The sequence below is a fragment of the Lepidochelys kempii genome, chromosome 1 (genome assembly GCF_965140285.1).
Source record: "Lepidochelys kempii isolate rLepKem1 chromosome 1, rLepKem1.hap1, whole genome shotgun sequence".
Classification (NCBI taxonomy): domain Eukaryota; kingdom Metazoa; phylum Chordata; order Testudines; family Cheloniidae; genus Lepidochelys; species Lepidochelys kempii.
The window spans coordinates 231,567,239-231,590,134 of NC_136380.1; the positions used below are offsets into that span (position 1 = coordinate 231,567,239).

Below are 22,896 nucleotides of genomic sequence, written 5' to 3' on the forward strand. Positions count from 1 at the left end.
CTGGCCCTGAAGCCTGGCAGCCCTGGGTGAACCTCCTCACAGCGCCTGGGGAACACACACACCTTGTTGCATTTCGGCTGTCTGTGTCTCCTTGCCCGCCCCCCGACGCTGCCGCGCTCTGATTGGCGGGGGCGCCCGCGCGAGCCCCTCCTCCCGGGCGCTCAATGCGAAGCCGCCTTTGCAAAAAGTTCAGTGGGGGAGAGAAACTGTGAGCGCTTGAGGGCAGCGGCGGCTGCCGAGCCTAGGAGGGGGAGGTGGAGGCAGAGGCAGGAAAGAGAACCGAAGAGGGGCTGAGGGAGGAAGCAGAGAAAGGGGGGGGGGAGCAGGGAGGACGAGGGGAGAAAGTGAAGGGAGGAGGGATCCAGGAGGACACTCCCCCCCATCCCGCAGCGAGGGAGAAGGAAATGAGCAGAGGACGGAGCAGTGCCGCAGCCCGGCGCAGATTTCCCGCAGCAGCGCGAGCTCCGCGGGCGGCGTGGTGAGAGGAGAAGGAAGCTGCTAGGGGAAGGCGGCGGCAGCGGCGGCGGCTCAGGATCCAGGCTCGCCCAGCAGCTGCGGGCGGCTCATGCCAGGCTGCGGCCACCGCTTCTCCCTTGGCGGCGGCGGCGGCGGCTGCTCCGGCTTGGCAGACAAGCGTCGGGCTTCGATCGCTGCCGGGCGGCCCCCCAGCCCCCGCGCCAGGCGGTTCGGCGAGCAGGGGAATGAACTGGCAATGAGCAAAAATGTCTGACAAAATGTCCAGTTTTCTGTACATCGGGGACATCGTGTCCCTCTACGCGGAAGGCTCAGTCAACGGCTTCATCAGCACCCTGGGGTAAGGAAAGGGCTGGGGTGTGCGTGGCTGCGGCTGCCCTCTCTGCGCAGCGCATGTAGTTGTTTTCTGGCAACACCCCCCACCCCCACGTACATGTCAGGCTGTGACATCTCGCTTCAGGACAGGGACCCGTGGAGAGAGCATTACACATTGCAGCACAGGAAACAGAGGGGAGAGGAATGTGCTGTCTAGCAGCAGCAACAGCTTCACAGCCTTCTGTAACGAGAGAGATAAAAGTAGGAAGTGATGTAAAAAACAAACAAAAACAAAACCAAACTTCTCCAAAAAGGCCTGGGGAAGTAGAGCACTTTAACAGCTTTGCTGGCAAGAGGCTGTTACACAGCGACACTTTCTTTTATTTATTCTCACACCAGCCCTTCCCTCCTCAGCTTGATTTACTAGCTAGAGCAGAAGCTGATTGTGTTAGGGAATAAGGTTAGCCCTCTCTGAAGTTCAAAATCAGTACATAGAAAGAAAAGAAAAAGTTTCCATGGATTTAAAAAAAAAAACAAAAACAAGTTAGGCTTTTTTTTTTTTTTTTTAAAGGAGCATATCCTTCTTGGGGCTGTTGTTACTGAGCCAAACCTGCTAATCTCATGCATTTGGCCAGTCTTGGGAGCATTCAGACTTCTGGAAGAAGTATGCCCTAGCAGCTGTTTGTCATCCTTTTAATAATTAAACCACCAGCACCTGAAATCCAACAATCTATTATATTTAAATACCTCAGGGCAGTGGAACTCTCCATCATACAGCCTTCAGGATTCTAGAACCAAGAAGCATTTAGAACCTTCTAGGTTTTAGTCTGTATGAGTGAAATCCTGGACCCATTGAAATGGCAGAACTCCTGTGAACTTCAGTGGGGCCAGGATTTTATCATCTGCCGGTGCAAAACTTCATAGACCCAGGATTCCTCTTGACCCACCTCTGAGAGCGCCCTGAAGAAGTTGGTTAGATAACATGGTAGTAGAAAAGAATTGAAATAAAGTTTAAAACCTATGACTTTTTCTAACAACTTGAGTGTTCAGGTTCTGTTGTGAAATGGAAAAGAGTAATTTCTTATTAAAACCTTATGCTTAAAATATTAATGTAGGCATCACAAAATATGGAACTTGTCTAGGTTTTCTGATTATCTCTTAATAAGTAATGCCATTAACATTTGTATCAAGTTGGTGTACAAGGCCCTGATCCTGAAAACACTTATTCACTGCTTAATATTAGGCACTTGACTAGACCCATTAACTTCAGTGGAGCTATTCAGTTGCCTAGAGTTAAGCATGTGTTAGGGTTTGCAGGATGAAGACCGGAGGGCCTCACTTGTAAGTGCTCAGCACCATCCAACTTCTGTTGAATCCAGTTGAAATATTGTCGAATGACTACAGACTCGCGTCCCAAAATTTCTCCCTCCTGTAAGGAGTGCAGCATGGGGGCTCTTTAAGACTGTACTTAAAAAAACAAACAAAAAACCCAAACAATACATTTTGCAAGAACTTAGTTCACAGAGAAATCTAATTCTTTAAAACAAACACATTAGGAAAAGGGAATATGTTCATTATTTTTAACTGCAGCTACTAAACTTGTTCTACGCTACTTCGTACGTCATACTTTACAATTGTTAATAAAGGCATGCAAGGGTGAAAACTTTGAATTTCTTGCTCCCCTTTGTAACCAACTTGTTAAATTTTTCAGCTGCACTTGTCTAATTACATGTTTGTGTATCCATTTGGTGGTGGATTTGATTTGCCTAAAGTCGTTTCTGTTTTCAACATTGATCAGACATTTAATTCCCTGGGAATGATTTTTCCTGAATCTCTCTCTTTAAAAAATGACTTACTGAAGAAAAGCTACTTCAGTGAGTTGTCATTAACCTGAGTGTTTTGGATCATCCTTTCAGTTTTATTTTGAAAAATATCCAATATAGAAAAAATCTACTGATGATGCATATAAAATGACATTGATAATACATTATTATGAAACCAGCATTGTTACAGTGACATGTCAAAAGGCTTTGGTAGTCCCCACTGATGTCAGTGGGAGAGTCAAAGCAGTGCCAGTGATTTTTTTTTTTTTTTTGGTAGCAAGTCCAAAGCAAATGTGTTCTTAATGATCTGTCATTAGAAATGTCTTATGGATTGTATGAACCACAATGATTCCAATGGCACATATTGGAAACAAAGCAGCTCCAAACCTAGGAGTTCCAGTGTGGGTTGTTTTTTAAACAGTGGCTATTAAACATCAAGCACTATATTCGGAACTAATAGTTAAGGCCTAATCTATACCAAGGGAAGATAACAAAATTCACTGTTAAGGCTGTGACTTCATCCTCTGCTAATTAACCCTGTTGTGCCTAAGTGTTGCAGAACATACGTAAGGTTGCTCATCTTCTGAGACTCCTACACCAGGAAACTTTGTGGTGAAGAAAGGATGGAGTGGAAGCTTTAATAATGAATTTTTGTGGTTTTTGTCTGTCACTTATTTGTTTAATGCTACTGGAAGGCAGTTGGTGTTCATTGTCTTTCATACCTTTCATCTTACTTCCTGTTAGCTCACTTCGTCTGCTTGCAAACATCTTTCCATGATGTATTCCTCCCTGTGTGCATTTTATGTCTTTCCTCTTCCACTTACAACTCTGGTATTCATTTCACATCTCTGTTTTGCTGACTCTTGGAATTTTAAATCCCATCTCAAAACTTCTCCTGTTTTCTGCACCTTCAAATAATTGGATAGCTCTTCCTGTTTTTGCAAGCTCTGTATTTCTTCTCAGAACCTCTTGTTGAATTGTTTGGGTCATAGTGCTAGGGCTGCAGGTTTGTCACAGTGGTAAAAATGTCACAGATAGGATGATTTTTCTGTTTGTGACTTTAATAAAGCAGTGTTTCCCAAATGGTGCCTTGCTAGGGGAGGTTTGCTGGAGGAGGGGGCCAGGTCAAATTTGACTGAGTGGCATTGGGATGTTGGGCAGACCTGGGAGTGTTGAAGTTATGATACCCTATAATATGTTCTGTGGCAGTGGTTGCAATTATTCCCTTTAGGTTGGTAGCAGCTATGTGGGGGTAGTTTCACCAGTAGTAGTTTCTGGGAAGAATTCTGCTAGGAAATCTGTCCCGCTGAAAGGGGAACAAGCTGTGGAGTGTGATTGTTCCTGAGTTCCTTTCCCTATTTATCCCCAGGTCTGTCTTCCATCATTCAGAGCAGCAGAGCCTCTTTCATATACAGGTGCTTCTTATGTGTCTGGAGAAAGTGGGGAGCAGGCAGTGGAATTGCTGCTCTCTTCACCTGACTGATTTGGGCCCTCATTTCCACATTTTGCTACCGTCCAGACTGCATAGCAAATGGTAGCCATGTAGCCCAGTATTTTGAGAGCCAGCAGGAGAGGGAGATAAATTACCTTGTCACCCAGTGTCTGGGTTATTATATAGTCCACCAGGTAGCCTAACACGGTTGCAGCAACTTTAAATCCAGCTCAAGTATACTGATCGTGAAGAAAAGACTTAGTTCTGTTTTATTTTAAGCTGCCAGAGGCTAACTGTTCCTTAAACAAAGCATGAGTGAGGCAGATCTATAAATAAGACGTAAACGTGCACAGTATCTCTTTAAGCAGGGAGGTCTGTCACGTAAACGGACATCGCTCCTTACAGAGTTGAATGAGCCAAGTAAGTTAGTGTGAGGAATGGAAGTTTTTAAGTGGATGCTTAATTCCACAGGTTTTTCTAAGGGGGGTGTTTTTTTTTTTTTGGGCTGACCCCCCCTCTTTTTTTTTTTTTTTTCACTTTCCACACTCAAAGTTTCCCAGAGGAAATAGAATTTAAAATATATATATATATATAACTCCAACGATGAGCAATTAAGATCAAGTTTGCGGTCAGTTTAGTGCCTGGTACATCCTAGAGCCAAGAAAAGTGTATCCTGCACTTGTGGTGCGGATGGAGCTGATAAGCTAATGATCATGTAGGAACTCGGGCACTTAGATGCAAATGATGGGTACGGTCTAAGAACCTAAATTAGACAGCTAGCTGTTTCTCCCCTCATGATTTTATTGTTACTTTAAAAATAAAAAAGAAGCCCTCATGTTCATAAACAAGAAGATCACATTGCAATGTAGTGAAGCTGGCCATGAACCAGAATTTCCATTCCATGAGAACACCTAGCATTTTGATGGTATTTTTTCATTCCAAACCAGAACAAAAGGCTGAAATTTCCCACAAAATGAAAATTCTGAGCCATTTCAATTTGGGACCATCAAAATGCTTTGTTTCAATAATATTTCAATTCATTTTGTTTCCATTTTTATTTTATGTTATACATATAGGTATAAGTGTACTATTGCAATTAATATTTCAATATAATATAAAAGTGGAAATGAAATGAATTGAACCAAAAGTTTTGAGTTTGTCAAAGTGAAATGTTTTGACTTTTCCCTCTGAAATTTTTTGTTTAAATTGATACAGTCCTGTGACACACTTTGATTCTGATGAAACTGTGTTTTTCGACAGGAAACTGTTCCATCGACATTTTTGTCAACAGCTCTACAATTTAGATGAAAAAATCAGGGAATGTTTTCCTTTTTGTTGTTGTTTGTATTTCAGTGCTGCTTTGTAGCTTCTACAAAGATTGTGGCCCCCTTGTGCTAGGCACTGTATGGACACATAATAAGAGACGGTCCCTGTCCTGAAGAGCTTATAATGCAAGTAGCTAAGACCCACAAAGGGTGGGAGAAAAGAAGTATTGTTATTACTGTCTATAGTTTTGGAAAGAGAGAATGGAGGCACAGAGAGACTGAGGTCCGGATCCTCAAAGGGATTGATTTAAATGGGTATTAGATGCTGATCACACAGGAAGTCTTTGATGGAGCTGGGAAATGAGCCCATGTCTCCTAGGTCCTAGTCCGGTGCCTTAACCATGAGACAAGTCTTCCATGTTTTAAGAATAAAATTGGAATAGTATATTATGAAAATTTTTATGAATGGAGAATTAAATTTCTGTAGTCTTCTGGTGCCATGAGAAGAAAAAGTGTGTGTGTGTGTGTGCGTGCGAGGGTGGGGGCAGGCTGATGCTGATGTGGCTCGGGATTGGGGGGAGGGGGGAATTAGTGCCAGCTCCCAGCCTGCTGGTTGGGAGGTTTGGCTGATCGATCCATTAGTCAGAAATCCAATGGGTACATGCCTGTCTGGCCTCAGTAATGCTGCTCTGTGCAACTGTAGATGGAGACCTCACGGAACATCGTTATGGAGTGCACTGCCTAAAATGCAGCTCTTGGTGGGGAGGGACAGGTAGAAGAGCCCTAAAGAAGAGCAAAAATGGTGTAGCATTTCAGTATATGCATATTTTTTCCTTTAGTTTGCTGTTCTGTGTTGTCTTTACCTGCTTCTGTTAGCTCCTTGGGACAGGTACCATACCTTTCTACATCTTTCATGAAGTCCCTAGCACAATTTCAGCCTAGGCTTTGTAAGACCCACATTGAGCATGATGTGGCTTTATTGAACCCAAGCTTTGTGCATAGACTGTATTTGTTGGATTCTGGAGCGAAAAGGTCACGTAGAAAACTGAGTGTTAGTGGAACAGTGCTAGCTTGAGTACTACAAAGACCATGCGAATTAAAATTAGTAGTGCTGGTGGCCTGAGAGGAGTTATGGTATGAAAGTCACAGTGACCAAGGGTGCTTAACAGTCATTGATGTAGCATACATACTATTCCCATTCCCTCCCAATCCTACTGCCTGAAAATGTGAGTGAGTGGTGAGGCACGTGGTGCACTGGCTCCTGTATTAATGAAGTTTTATTCTGCTTTTATGAACAAGAGAAATGTTAATACTTAGAATGAGTGACAAATTAGTATCAGGTGCAAGTCTGGTAGTTAGTGATTTCAAGCTGTCTAGAGTGGCTCACAAGCATGAGTGCCAACCTCACGGAAAAGTGGGTCAGGTAATATCTTTTGTTGGACCAGCTTCTGTTGGTGTGAGACAAACTTTCGCACTTACACAGAGCTCTTCTTCAGGTCTGGGAACCTAACTCAGACTGTCAAGAAACAGGATCCAGATTGGTTGTGTGTTCTGTTCTTAGATTTCACCAACTAAGCGGCAAGTGAACTCCCTCAGGCACTATAACAGCCTTAACATGGAGTCAGTCAGTCCTCTTGGGCACGATTCTGTCTCGCCACCCAGGCAAGCCTGCCTTTGTGATAGATGGTCCCTTACACCAGAAAATCACAGCAATATTTAGATTACTCCCAGTTCCAAAGGACCAGTCACTTATCCCAAGTCAGTTGCACTTCAGATCTCAAACCAAAAACAATGTTTGTAGCCAATCATATAATACTAAACTAAAGATTTATTAACTAAGGTCAGGTCTACACTATAAACTTACATCGGTATTACTCTGTTGCTCAGGGGTGTGAAAAACCTACACTCCTGAGCGATGCATTTATGCCGACCAAACTCCCGGGGTAGACCGCACTATCTCCAGAGGAGAGCGTCTTCCATCGATATAGCTATCACCTCTTTTGGAGATTAACTACACCAACGGCAGAAGCTCTCCTGTTGGCATAGCAGCATCTTCACTGAACCGCTACACAGTAGACCTGCCCTAAGAAAAAGAAATAAGACTTATTTACAAGGTGAAAGCAGGTAAACATACGCACAAAAATGAGATAGTCTTAGGTTCCAAAAGATGACAATAGCTGCTGTAATATGCAAGGTCTGCATGTCTTTTAGGGCTAAGCCAAGCAGCTTGTGGTTCCCTTGCTCATACTTAGAAATGTTGCCTTCTCCGAATTCCAAGCAGCAAAGTGATAACAATTTATCCTTAATAGATATTTTAATTCTCTTCCCCTAGCGTTCAAGCTGTGATGGGACGCGGGCCTTTGCAAATATCCTCTTCATGGATGTGGGGGAAGCAGTCAGCAAAGTCTTGTTCACTGATGTTCCACAGTGGTTTGACTGGTAGGCCTTTTGCTGGGAAGGAGACACCACTTGTGATAAACTAGTATTTCACACTTGGTCAGGCTTCTTGGTTTACAGTCTTAGCAAACATTTTTGATAGTTACAGAGCAAACACTTACATGTTACCTTATAACATCGGATACAGATATTACAAGTAAGAGTAATACATGTAGCATCCTACAAGTATTTCTTAAAGTCTAAACACATTCTTATAACTCTAATACCTATTTTAACAATACCAAGACACAGGTGAGCCAGATTGGTCTCCAGCAATGATTTTTTCAGTGTTCAGTGGGGGCTTGGCATAAGCTGGCACCTTGTCTGCCAGTGTCACAAGTGGTATAAATACTCAGAATTGCACCCATAATTTATTTTGCAGGCACAGTTTTATCAAGGCAAACAGCAGCCCCCAAAAAGGAGAATGAGTCTCAACCCTGCTGAAAACATATGAGTCTGGGGTCAGAGGGTGTTTTATTCTCCAGGCCCTTTGAGTCACTGCCCTCCATGCTGATAATGCCAGTGGAGGTGCTGATTTCGAGGGTGCATTTTGTGATAAAGACACTTGTTTGCTAACAACTTTCTTCTCGCCAGGGCCAGCCTTACTGAAAATGGTGTCCTGGGTGAACTTGTATTTTTGGCACTCCCCCTCCCACCATCCCCCTGGCTTCTAATACCAACACTCCCCCTCCCCCCGGGTCACCTCTGGGCCATTATCTATACTTCATATGAAATGTCCACAGGAAAGTCATTTCAGTGTAGATGGGCATCTCCCATGGTCCATTGTGAGTTAAGTGTCCCTTGATGAGCCACTTACTTTGACTAATTTCAGAGTAACAGCCGTGTTAGTCTGTATTAGCAAAAAGAAAAGGAGTACTTGTGGCACCTTAGAGACTAACCAATTTATTTGAGCATAAGCTTTCGTGAGCTACAGCTCACTTCATCGGATGCATACTGTGGAAAGTATAGAAGATCTCCTTATACACACAAAGCATGAAAAAATACCTCCCCCCCACCCCACTCTCCTGCTGGTAATAGCTTATCTAAAGTGATCACTCTCCTTACAATGTGTATGATAATCAAGTTGGGCCATTTCCAGCACAAATCCAGGTTTTCTCCCCCCCTCCCCCCCCCCCACACAAACCCACTCTCCTGCTGGTAATAGCTTATCTAAAGTGACCAGGCTCCTCACAATGTGCATGACAATCAAGGTGGGCCATTTCCAGCACAAATCCAGGGTTTAACAAGAACGTCTGGAGGGGGGGGTGTTAGCCGACGGCCAAGGATGTTTGGTGAGGTGCCAGCTATGCCTGTTTATACCATCCGTGACTTTAACCGCTAGGACGCACGGTCCCTTCGCGGCGGGCAGCCCGGGCTAGGCTGACGGATGCCCCAAGGTCCTAACCACCCGTGACTTTAACTGCTAGAGCTCAGAGCTCCTTCGCAGCGGGCAGTCAATACTGACTGACAGGTGCCCCAATGGCAGCACTAAGAGCCTCTCCACACCCGTGACTTTAACTGCTAGAGCTCAGAGCTCCTTCGCAGCGGGCAGCCAGGATTGACTGACAGGTGCCCCAAGAGTTTGCCCCGTGGAGGCGGCACAACTCAACGCTAGGCTCTTAGTACTCTCACCTAACGGCCAGGCTTTAGAGCCAAAACGGCTGAGGTTCTTTAATTGTGTTGGCTGCTTTACAGTAAACCAGAGAAAACAAGTCAGGCTTATGCACAAATGGTTACCAAAATTTATTAAGCTAGATTCTAATCATGTGGTTACAAAATGGCTAGTGCCTACTTATTTAAATGTAGAGATGTTACACACACAAACAAGTTACAAAACTGAAGCCACAATCCCAAAGAAAGAAAACAAAGTATAGAGCTCTATTTCAAAATATGTGTACACTAAAGATAGGAGATCAGGTGTGGGTGCTTCTTACCCTCCTTGCATCTCTCGATTCCAGCGGTGCCAAGCCAGGATCGGTCACTCAATTCCGCGGAAAGACGAATAAGGGACAAGGCGTAGGGACCCTCTTAGCTGCAGAAGCCTTGGGAGGCTGTCACTTATCTGACCAGCAGATAGATAGTGAAAAGCACTCAAAAATCATGGTGCTGTAGGTCCCCTACTTATACCTCTGTACTCCTTTATTCTCTTTCTCCTTTCTTATGCCAAATTGAGGCTGGTCTGTCTGGTTGACACCAGCTTTCGCAAGAGTAGTTTACCAAGGGAGAGAAACAATAAGTGTCGACTACTGGACATTTCTTTTATCAGGGTAAATATTTTCCCACCTAGGATGTTGGTGTGTGTGCATCACGCTATTTAGTAGGGGCTACGAGCCATGTCTGTCACAGGGCCTCTGCCTGCTGTGAGCTTAATCGTTGTATCTGTTCCCAGAGGCACATTGTAGCAGCACACCTGTGCTTTCACAGCTTCAAAGGCTGTGCTGGAATATATGTTAAGTGCCCTGTTCCGGCTTCCTCCTGTGTTTCCAGCAATGCTGGTCTGAGGGGGGGGCAGGGGGGCTGGCTGTCTGGCTACAGGGGGGTAGGAAAAAACAAGGGGAAATAGGTTACCTTGCATAATGACTTAGCCACTCCCAGTCTCTATTCAAGGTGTGTCTGTGCGGATTTGATCTTGTGCTTTTTCAGGGAGTTTCTTGAGCAAATGCTGTAGTTTCTTTTGGTAGCTCTCAGTGGGATCAGAGGGTAATGGCTTGTAGAAAGTGGTGTTGGAGAGCTGCAGCACAGCCTCTTGTTCATATTCCGACCTATTCATGATGACGACAACACAAGATCAAATCCGCACAGACACACCCCTGGAGCCCTGACCTGGGATATTCTATCTACTACCCAAGATCCATAAACCTGGAAATCCTGGGTGCCCCATCATCTCAGGCATTGGCACCCTGACAGCAGGATTGTCTGGCTATGTAGACTCCCTCCTCAGGCCCCACGCTACCAGCACTCCCAGCTACTTTCGAGACACCACTGACTTCCTGAGGAAACTACAATCCATCGGTGATCTTCCTGATAACACCATCCTGGCCACTATGGATGTAGAAGCCCTCTACACCAACATTCCACACAAAGATGGACTACAAGCCGTCAAGAACACTATCCCCGATAATGTCACGGCTAACCTGGTGGCTGAACTTTGTGACTTTGTCCTTACCCATAACTATTTTACATTTGGGGACAATGTATACCTTCAGATCAGCGGCACTGCTATGGGTACCCGCATGGCCCCACAGTAAGCCAACATTTTTATGGCTGACTTAGAACAACGCTTCCTCAGCTCTCGTCCCCTAACACCCCTACTCTACTTGTGCTATATTGATGACATCTTCATCATCTGGACCCATGGAAAAGAAGCCCTTGAGGAATTCCACCCTGATTTCAACAATTTCCATCCCACCATCAACCTCAGCCTGGTCTAGTCCACACAAGAGATCCACTTCCTGGACACTACAGTGCTAATAAACGATGGTCACATAAACACCACCCTATACCGGAAACCTACTGACCGCTATTCCTACCTACATGCCTCCAGCTTTCACCCTGACCACACCACATGATCCATCGTCTACAGCCAAGCTCTGCGATACAACCGCATTTGCTCCAACCCCTCAGACAGAGGCAAACACCTACAAGATCTCTATCAAGCATTCTTACAACTAGAATACCCACTTGCGGAAGTGAAGAAACAGATTGATAGAGCCAGAAGAGTTCCCAGAAGTCACCTACTACAGGACAGGCCTAACAAAGAAAATAACAGAACGTCACTAGCCGTTACCTTCAGCCCCCAACTAAAACCCCTCCAACGCATTATTAAGGATCTACAACCTATCCTGAAAGATGATCCAACACTCTCACACATCTTGGGAGACAGGCCAGTCCTTGCCTACAGACAGCCCCCCAACCTGAAGCAAATATTCACCAGCAACCGCATACCACACAACAGAAGCACCAACCCAGGAACCTATCCTTGCAACAAAGCCCATTGCCAGCTGTGCCCAAATATCTATTCAGGGGACACCATCACAGGGCCTAATAACATCAGCCACACTGTCAGAGGCTCGTTCACCTGCGCATCCACCAATGTGATATATGCCATCATGTGCCAGCAATGCCCCTCTGCCATGTACATTGGTCAAACTGGACAGTCTCTACGTAAAAGAATAAATGGACACAAATCAGATGTCAAGAATTATAGCATTCATAAACCAGTCGGAGAACGCTTCGATCTCTCTGATCACGCGATTGCAGACATGAAAGTTGCGATATTACAACAAAAAGACTTTGAATCCAGACTCCAGCGAGAAACTGTTGAATTGGAATTCATTTGCAAATTGGATACAATTAACTTAGGTTACCTTGCATAATGACTTAGCCACTCACAGTCTCTATTCAAGCCTATTTCCCCTTGTTTTTTCCTACCCCCCCCCCCACCTCAGATGTTCTTGTTAAACCCTGGATTTGTGCTGGAAATGGCCCACCTTGATTGTCATGCACATTGTGAGGAGCCTGGTCACTTTAGATAAGCTATTACCAGCAGGAGAGTGGGGTGGGGGGAGGTATTTTTTCATGCTTTGTGTGTATAAGAAGATCTTCTACACTTTCCACAGTATGCATCTGATGAAGTGAGCTGTAGCTCACGAAAGCTTATGCTCAAATAAATTGGTTAGTCTCTAAGGTGCCACAAGTACTCCTTTTCTTTTTACTTTGACTAGTCCCTTCAAGATGTGCTGGTTAACTACCTTGTGGGCGTTACCCTAGGAGCAAACATTTGAAATACCGGTATAGAGCCAACACTCATAACTTCAGATACAAAAATGATACATGCAAATAGCATAAACATATTCAGCAAATCATAACCTTTTCATAGACACCTTACAGGCTGCATTTTGTACAAGATTTGTTGCAAATATGTAACAGTGTTTGCAACAATGATGTACATGGTCAGGTTTTAATCAGATAACAACACAACGAGTAACTGCTACAATAGCAAATTCCTAGGCCACTGTCAGCAGAAGTAAGGGTGGCATGTTATATGGTGTATTGCCACACTGACTTCTGTGTTGCTGCTGTGGCTTGTGGTGCCTGGCGCTTGGCCTGCGGTTCAAGCCAGGCTTTGCGCTGTCACATGGGGGCTGCATCTTGCCAGAGCCCATGGCCCTCCCACAGCCCTCTGGCCATTCCTGGCTCACCATGAGCATTTTGACAGAAAGTACTAAGCAGTAATAACAATAATATTACAAGTGTGTGTGTCAGAGCGAGCCTGTGTGTGTGTGTGTGTGTGTGTGAGAGAGACTGTGCGTTGGGGGATTGTGTGACATTGTGTGTGTTGGGGAGTGTGAGACTCTCTCTCTCACACACATGCACACAATCTGTGTTTGGGGACTGAGAGACCGAGTGTATGTGGGTGCGAGAGCCTGGGTGTGTTGGGGAAGTTTTTGAGACACAGGGAGTGCACTGTCGCTTTAAGTCCTCCATTCCCCCCCTGGCTTGGCCCGGCTCCCACACCCCACCCCTTACTCATGTGGAAGTTTTGCTCCTCCTGGCCTGGATGGTCCCCGCTGGAGACCGAGCAGTGCAGGGCTGCAGGCAGGGAGGGACTTGGCTCTGCTCCGGGCAGCGAGCGGTGGGCCGCACCGCCAGTGACCGGCTCCGGCTGCGCTGCTCTGGGATCCCTGGGGCTGGGGTGGAGCCGGAGCGAGTGAGGGAGGAGCCAGGGGGCAGGGGCAGGGACAAGTCTGACAGCCCAGTGTGGGGGAGGGGCTGGAGAAAAGAGGAGTCTGCACGCAGCCAGCCAGGGGAAGCCCGAGCCCCTTGTGGCGCCCGCTGGCTATGGCACCCTGGGCATGCACCCCATTTGCCCGGCCCTGCTTCTCACTGATATATTAAAGGTTCTAGAAATGTGCTGCTCTTTATGTCTTCCTACTGTAAAATGACTGGTCTGAATTCTGCTCTGATTGGTGGAGTTACTCTAAATTTACAACATGTAGCAGAACAGAATTTGGCCCATTAAGTATTATTTTTCAGCTACCTGGTACATTGCATTTCTGATAAGTAACTATTCCCACTTAAACACAGCCCATAATATATATTGTACTAGATATTTGTATTGATTTTACAGTAATCACAACACACACACAGATGTAAATGTATAAATAAAACTCAGTGGCTTCCATTCCCTGCAATACAATACATTAATCAAACCTTGGATCTATTTTAATGCTCCCACTTGAAGTAACAGCTATAGAACACCCTATTTTAATTTAGCCCTCCATAATGAATTTCTTTAAATGCCTATCTGAAATGTGAAGTATTAGTGGTGCCATCTTTAGTTAAACTGTAACAAAAAGCGTCACATAAAACTCTCTCTTATGAGAGCTGCACAGGTGGTAAACTCCAGAGCTGGATTGTCTGTATCAGAGGTTTTTGCTTGTTGGAGGCAGAGCATACACTTTTAATGTATGGGAGCAAAGTATAACACTGAATAATTTTTATCTGTGAGAGCACCCACTATGTGTGGATGCTTTCTAAATATTTAGGTAGTACTGTCCCTGCTCCGAGATGCTCACCACCTAAGGAAAGACAGACAAGTCTACAGACAGTAGGGGAAGGGGAGAAAAGGGCAATTGATTTATATAAAAGTTGATTTTAATAATTATAAGCAGAATGGAAACAGTGTGACTTAAATGAGAATAAGAAAAGGGTCTTGCCAGCGCTGATAATTCTCAATAAGGTTATAGGAGATAGGTGGCCATAATCAACCTCTCCTTAGTTTTAGGACTAAGGCCCAGATATTTAAAGGCATTTAGGTGTTGCTGTGTTCCACGTTGCAATGCCTAACTGATTTAAGAGCGGTTTCAGAGTAGCAGCTGTGTTAGTCTGTATTCGCAAAAAGAAAAGGAGTACTTGTGGCACCTTAGAGACTAACCAATTTATTTGAGCATGAGCTTTCATGAGCTACAGCTCACTTCATCGGATGCATTCAGTGGAAAATACAGTGGGGAGATTTATGTACATAGAGAATATGAAACAATGGGTGTTAAAATACATACTGTAACAAGAGTGATCACTTAAGGTGAGTTATTACCAGCAGGAGAGGGGGGTGGGAAAAAACCTTTTGTAGTGATGATCAAGGTGGGCCATTTCCAGCAGTTGACAAGAATGTCTGAGGAACAGTGGGGAGGTTTTGGGGGGGATAAACCTGGGGAAATAGTTTTACTTTGTGTAATGACCCATCCACTCCCAGTCTCTATTCAAGCCTAAGTTAATTGTATCCAATTTGCAAATTAATTCCAATTCAGCAGTCTCTCGTTGGAGTCTGTTTTTGAAGTTTTTTTTGTTGAAGTATTGCCACTTTTAGGTTTGTAATCGAGTGACCAGAGAGATTGAAGTGTTCTCCAACTGGTTTTTGAATGTTATAATTCTTGACGTCTGATTTGTGTCCATTTATTCTTTTATCAAGAGACTGTCCAGTCTGACCAATGTACATGGCAGAGGAGCATTGCTGGCACATGATGGCATATATCACATTGATAGATGTGCAGGTGAACGAGCCTCTGATGGTGTGGCTGATGTGATTAGGCCCTATGATGGTGTCCCCTGAATAGATATGTGGGCACAGTTGGCAATGGGCTTTGTTGCAAGGTTAGGTTCCTGGGTTGGTGGTTCTGTTGTGTGGTGTGTGGTTGCTGGTGAGTATTTGCTTCAGGTTGGGGGGCTGACTCCCAAGATCTGTGAGAGTGATGGGTCTTCCTTCAGGATAGGTTGTAGATCCTTGATGATGCGTTGGAGAGGTTTTAGTTGGGGGCTGAAGGTGATGGCTAGTGGCGTTCTGTTATTTTCTTTGTTCGGCCTGTCCTGTAGTAGGTGACTTCTGGGTACTCTTCTGGCTCTGTCAGTCTGTTTCTTCACTTCAGCAGGTGGGTGTTTTCTAAAGGGATTTAGGCACTTAAGCACCTATATCCCATTGACAGTTAATGCCTAACTACTTTTAAAAATCAGTACACGCAGGGGGAAGAGATTTGTATAAAACACTTCTTACTCTCATAGATACTGTCTCTCCAGCAGGGCTGTTTACAGGTGCCAGCCTCATTAGGAGTCAAAGGTGATTGGATCCCAGGGAAGGATGGATTAATTACAAACCAAGTTCTGTTTCTCCGTGTGGGACTCACTACTAACTTTATCTAAGGATCCTTAAATGCATATAAAACCTTTTTTCAGTTTTCTTGTTGTCATATGGAAGTTTGTGTTTGTGTTATGAGAGAGCGGAGATTGACCCGCTGACCTGTAGTGTTAAAAGGATGAGTCTCGACATGTTGAGTTAGTCATTCTTATCACCAGAATCTGTTAGGCTTCTGTCCTCAGTTGATTTGTCGCAGATGGGGAGATATGTAAGACATTGAGCAGAAAGTTACATTTGCTTTGAAAAGGTAATTATTTCTTGCAGGAAAAAAAAACAGATGCACTGGTCTATATAAACATTATTTTTATTATTTGAATTGCCATAGAACCTAAGACCTTAGTCAAGGACCAGGAACACATTATGTTAGGTGACAGGTTTCAGAGTAACAGCCGTGTTAGTCTGTATTCGCAAAAAGAAAAGGAGTACTTGTGGCACCTTAGCGACTAACCAATTTATTTGAGCATGAGCTTTCGTGAGCTACAGCTCACTTCATCGGATGCATACCGTGGAAACTGCAGCAGACATTATATACACACACAGATCATGAAACAATACCTCCTCCCACCCCACTGTCCTGCTGGTAATAGCTTATCTAAAGTGATCATCAAGTTGGGCCATTTCCAGCACAAATCCAGGTTTTCTCACCCTCCACCCCCCCCCCCCCCCACAAACTCACTCTCCTGCTGGTAATAGCTTATCTAAGGTGATCATCAAGTTGGGCCATTTCCAGCACAAATCCAGGTTTTCTCACCCTCCACCCCCCCACACACAAACTCACTCTCCTGCTGGTAATAGCTCATCCAAAGTGACCCCTCTCTTCACAATCTGCATGGTAATCAAGGTGGGCCATGTCCAGCACAAATCCAGGCTCTCTCACCCCGCCCCCCCATTTTTCCCGGGGACACACACACACAAACTCACTCTCCTGCTGGCAATAGCTCATCCAAACTGACCACTCTCCAAGTTTAAATCCAAGTTTAACCAGAACGTTTGGGAGGGGGGTAGGAAAAAACAAGGGGAAATAGGCTACCTTGCATAATGACTTAGCCACTCCCAGTCTCTATTTAAGCCTAAATTAATAGTATCCAATTTGCAAATGAATTCCAATTCAGCAGTTTCTTGCTGGAGTCTGGATTTGAAGTTTTTTTGTTTTAAGATAGCGACCTTCATGTCTGTGATTGCGTGACCAGAGAGATTGAAGTGTTCTCCGACTGGTTTATGAATGTTATAATTCTTGACATCTGATTTGTGTCCATTTATGTTAGGTGCTGTACAAAGACAAATAAAAAGACCATCCCTGCTCCCAAAGAGTGTACTGCCTGAGGGTATGTCTACACTACAAAATTAGGTCGAATTTATAGAAGTTGGTTTTTTAGAAATCGGTTTCATATATTCGAGTGTGTGTGTCCCCACAGAAAATGCTCTAAGTGCATTAAGTGAATTAACTCAGCTGAGCGCTTCCACAGTACCGAGGCTAGAGTCGACTTCCGGAGTGTTGCACTGTGGGTAGCTATCTCGCAGTCTCCGCTGCCCATTGGAATACTGGGTTGAGATCCCAATGCCTGATGGGGCTAAAAGACTGCCGTGGGTGGTTCTGGGTACATATCGTCAGGCCCCCATTCCCTCCCTCCCTCCGTGAAAGCAAGGGCAGACAATCGTTTCGTGTCTTTTTTTCCTGAGTTACTTTGTGCAGACGCCATACCACGGCAAGCATGGAGACCGCTCAGGTAACCGTCACCGTATGTCTCCTGGGTGCTGGCAGACGTGGTACTGCATTGCTAGTAGCAACCCATTGCCTTGTGGCAGCAGACGGTGCAATAGGACTGGTAGCCATCGTCGTCATGTCCGAGGTGCTCCTGGCCACTTCGGCCAGGAGCGCCTGGGCAGACATGGGCGCAGGGACTAAATTTGGAGTGACTTGATCAAGTCATTCTCTTTAGTCCTGCAGTCAGTCCTATTGAACCATCTTATGGTGAGCAGGCAGGCAATATGGATTGCTAGCAGTCGTATTGTACCATCTTCTGCCAGGCAGGCAAGAGATAAGGATGGCTAGCAGTCGTATTGTATCATCTTCTGCCGAGCAGCCCTGAGATGTGGATGGCATGCAGTCCTTCTGCACCTGCTGCTGCCAGCCAAAGATGTAAAAGATAGATGGAGTGTATCAAAACAAGAAATAGACCAGATTTGTTTTGTACTCATTTGCTCTCTCCCTCCCCCCCCCCCCCCCCGTCTAGGGGACTAATTCCTCTAGGTCACACTGCAGTCACTCACAGGGAAGGTGCAGCGAGGTAAATCTAGCCATGTATCAATCAGAGGCCAGACTAACCTGCTTGTTCCAATAAGAACAATAACTTAGGTGCACCATTTCTTATTGGAACCCTCCGTGAAGTCCTGCTTGAAATACTCCTTGATGTAAAGCCACCCCCTTTGTTGACTTTAGCTCCCTGAAGCCAACCCTGTAAGCCGTGTCGTCAGTTGCCCCTCCCTCTGTCAGAGCAACGGCAGACAATTGTTCCGCGCCTTTTTTCTAGCGGACACCATACCAAGGCAAGCATGGAGGCCGCTCAGCTCACTTTGGCAATTAGGAGCACATTAAACACTACACGCATTATCCAGCAGTATATGCAGCACCAGAGCCTGGCAGAGCGATACCGGGCGAGTAGGCGACGTCAGCAAGCACTGGTGCAAGCACTGGTGGATCACAAGGGACGTTTCACCAACATCAACGTGGGATGGCCAGGAAAGGTACGTGAACTCTGGTCTGTTTCAAAAGCTGCAGGAAGGGACTTTATTCCCAGACCAGAAAATAACTGTTGGGGATGTTGAAATGCCTATATGTATCTTTGGGGACCCAGCCTACCCCTTAATGCCATGGCTCATGAAGCCGTACACAGGCAGCCTGGACAGTAGTTAGGAGCTGTTCAACTACAGGCTGAGCAAGTGCAGAATGGTGGTAGAATGTGCATTTGGACATTTAAAGGGTCGCTGGCGCAGTTTACTGACTCGCTTAGACCTCAGCGAAACCAATATTCCCACTGTTATTACTGCTTGCTGTGTGCTCCACAATATCTGTGAGAGTAAGGGGGAGACGTTTATGGCGGGGTGGGAGGTTGAGGCAAATCGCCTGGCTGCTGGTTACGCGCAGCCAGACACCAGCACAAAGAAGAAGAGCACAGGAGGGCGCGGTATGCATCAGAGAAGCTTTGAAAACCAGTTTCATGACTGGCCAGGCTACGGTGTGAAAGTTCTGTTTGTTTCTCCAGGATGAAACCCTCCGCCCCTTGTTTCACTGTACTTCCCTGTAAGCTAACCACCCTCCCCTCCTCCCTTCGATCACCACTTGCAGGGGCAATAAACTCATTGTTGCTTCACATTCATGCATTCTTTATTCATTCATCACACAAATAGGGGGATGACTACCAAGGTAGCCCGGGAGGGGTGGTGGAGGAGGGAAGGACAAGGCCACGCAGCACTTTAAGCACAGCACTTTAAAAGTTTACAACTTTAAAATTTATTGAATGCTAGCCTTCTTTTTTTTTGGGCAATCCTCTGTGGTGGAGTGGCTGGTTGGCCGGTGGCTCCCCCACTGCGTTCTTGGGCGTCTGGATGTGGAGGCTATGGAACTTGGGGAGGAGGGCGGTTGGTTACACAGGGGCTGTAGTGGCAGTCTGTGCTCCAGCTGCCTTTGCTGCAGCTCAGCCATACACTGGAGCAGACTGGTTTGGTCCTCCAGCAGCCTCAGGATTGAATCCTGCCTCCTCTCATCACGCTGCTGCCACATTTGAGCTTCAGCCCTGTCTTCAGCCCGCCACTTCTCTTCCTGGTCATTTTGTGCTTTCCTGCACTCTGACATTATTTGCCTCCATGCATTCGTCTGTGCTCTGTCAGTGTGGGAGGACAGCATGAGCTCAGAGAACATTTCATCACGAGTGCATTTTTTTTCTTTCTAATCTTCACTAGCCTCTGGGAAGGAGAAGATCCTGTGATCATTGAAACACATGCAGCTGGTGGAGGGAGAAAAAAGGGACAGCGGTATTTAAAAAGACTCATTTATAAAACAGTGGCTACAGTCTTTCAGGGTAAACCTTGCTGTTAACATTACATACATAGCACGTGCTTTTGTTACAAGGTTGCATTTTGCCTCCCCCCACCGCGTGGCTACCCCCTCAACCCCCCCACCCCCTCGTGGCTAACAGCGGGGAACGTTTCTGTTTAGCCACAGGCAAACAGCCCAGCAGGAATGGGCTCCTCTGAGTGTCCCCTGAAGAAAAGCACTCTGTTTCAACCAGGTGACCATGAATTATATCTCACTCTCCTGAGGATAACACAGAGAGATAAAGAACGGAAGTTGTTTGAACGCCAGCAAACATACACTGCAATGCTTTGTTGTACAATGATTCCCGAGTACGTGTTACTGGCCTGGAGTGGTAAAGTGTCCTACCATGAAGGACGCAATAAGGCTGCCCTCCCCAGAAACCTTTTGCAAAGGCTTTGGGAGTACGTCCAGGAGAGCCGCGAATGCTAGGGCAAATTAATCCTTTCACATGCTTGCTTTTAAGCCATGTATAGTATTTTAAAAGGTACACTCACCGGAGGTCCCTTCTCCGCCTGGCGGGTCCAGGAGGCAGCCTTGGGTGGGTTCTGGTTCTAGGTCCAGGGTGAGAAACAGTTCCTGGCTGTCGGGAAAACTGGTTTCTCCTCTTGCTTGCTGTGAGCTATCTACAACCTCCTCCTCCTCCTCCTCATCTTCTTCGTCCCCAAAACCTGCTTCCGTGTTGCCTCCATCTCCATTGAAGGAGTCGAACAACACGGCTGGGGTAGTGGTTGCTGAACCCCCTAAAATGGCATGCAGCTCATCATCGAAGCGGCATGTTTGGGGCTCTGACCCGGAGTGGCCGTTTGCCCCTCTGGTTTTCTGGTAGGCTTGCCTCAATTCCTTAAGTTTCACGTGGCACTGCTTCGGATCCCTGTTATGGCCTCTGTCCTTCATGCCCTGGGAGATTTTGACAAATGTTTTAGCATTTTGAAAACTGGAATGGAGTTCTGATAGCACGGATTCCTCTCCCCATACAGCGATCAGATCCCGTACCTCCCGTTCGGTCCATGCTGGAGCTCTTTTGCGATTCTGGGACTCTATCATGGTCACCTCTGCTGATGAGCTCTGCATGGTCACCTGCAGCTTGCCATGCTGGCCAAACAGGAAATGAGATTCAAAAGTTCGCGGGCCTTTTCCTGTCTACCTGTCCAGTACATCTGAGTTGAGAGTGCTGTCCAGAGCGGTCACAATGGAGCACTCTGGGATAGCTCCCGGAGGCCAATACCGTTGAATTGTGTCCACAGTACCCCAAATTTGACCCGGAAGGCCGATTTAAGCGCTAATCCACTTGTCAGGGGTGGAGTACGGAAATCGATTTTAAGAGCCCTTTAAGTCGAAATAAAGAGCTTCATCGTGTGGACGAGTGCAGGTTTACATCGATTTAACGCTGCTAAATTTGACCTAAAGTCCTAGTGTAGACCAGGGCACAGAGGAATATGTTGGGGCACAGGGGGAAGGAAAGTGGAATGGCAGTTCATGATTTTTGCAGGGAGGGTAGTACATTTTAGTTATACATTTGTTCAGTTTTTGTTGTTTTATGTATAGATGTCCATTAAAAATAGATTGAGGAAAAAAAAGAGGAACAAAATTATGTTCTTTTATAATCAGTGGGTATGAAGGTTTAATCAGATTCCATCTAATTATTGGAGCTGGTAGCATTACCTATACCTAAGATTGCCTAGCACTTCCCATTAGGAATCCTGTTTTCAGTTTCCTGTAACTTTGCAAGTTTGACCATTTGGGCTGAAATATTTCATACCAGGTATTTTTCCTCAGGCTGATTTATTATTATTATTATTATTATTATTTTTTTTTTGGGTAAGTTTCAGTTAAAATGCTTCAGCCATTTCAGAGAATGACATTAGGGAAGAATACATTGTTTGTACAATTTTTTGTTCTCTTTAACATAGGCAACCATTTTGTTGGGAAGCTCTTTTGCTACCAGGCTTTGGATCAGAGTCTTGAAATTTTGGCTGAGGTGTTGTCCTAGTGTCAGGGATGGGCCTTTTGGAATCCCCATGAAAACCTGGCCAAGTTATAAGCCTCTGTTAGAATTTGGCCACTAAATTCACCAAAGATTCCGTCTGTGGTGAGTATGCGCCAGACACTCAAACTCCTATATGCTGACCAGACTGGACATTTTATCCCTGCAGAACAAATGAGCATACTCCATCCCGGGGCTACAGGGGTAGAGCCGGACTTTCCCTGCCATTGCTCCTCTCTGCAGCTGGGAGGGCCTGTGGTATCAGACATGGAACTGAGAAGAGAGATGGTCTTTCTTGTGCTTTGTGCTCCCCCAGATGGGGCCTGTAGGAAGAGAAGGTAGTCACACTGGAATGCTGTGTGGTGAGTGTGTGTGGGGGAAGGAGAAGGGGTTGCAAGAGTCAGAGGATGGGGGGGTGAGCAGAAAGGTAGGGTGACAGCTGGTATTTGAAGGTAGATAGTAGTGGGGTGGGGGGAGAGGAGGCAGAAGCCTCTGGTTGTGTGTGTGTGTGTGGGGGGGGGCAGGGGTGTAATGAATAGGAACAGAGCAGCAGGGAGCCAATGGTTGGATAGGAACAGAGGAGAGAAGGGAAGGAACTGGGAGCTCTATATTGCTGCTGTCATAAATATAAAGGGAAGGGTAAACACCTTAAAATCCTTCCTGGCCAGAGGAAAAACCCTTTAACCTGTAAAGGGTTAAGAAGCTAGGATAACCTTGCTGGCACCTGACCAAAATGACCAATGAGGAGACAAGATACTTTCAAAAGCTGGGGCGAGGGAGAAACAAAGCCTTTCTCTCTATCTGTGTGTTGTTTTTTGCCAGGAACAGAAAAAGAATGGAGTCTTAGAACTTAGTAAGTAATCTAGCTAGATATGCGTTA

General features: G+C 45.7%; 1 protein-coding gene across 2 annotated transcripts in view; it reads left to right on the plus strand.

Annotated features, from left to right (window-relative positions):
- Positions 1-213: 213 nt before the first annotated feature.
- Positions 214-22,896, plus strand: part of ITPR2 (inositol 1,4,5-trisphosphate receptor type 2) — a 356,350-nt gene continuing 333,667 nt past the window's right edge. For both annotated transcript variants that reach the window (XM_073317588.2, XM_073317596.2), the window contains exon 1: positions 214-814. In XM_073317588.2, coding sequence (XP_073173689.1) covers positions 723-814 — 92 coding nt within the window. In that variant the 5' untranslated portion in view covers positions 214-722. The remainder of the gene's footprint in view (positions 815-22,896) is intronic.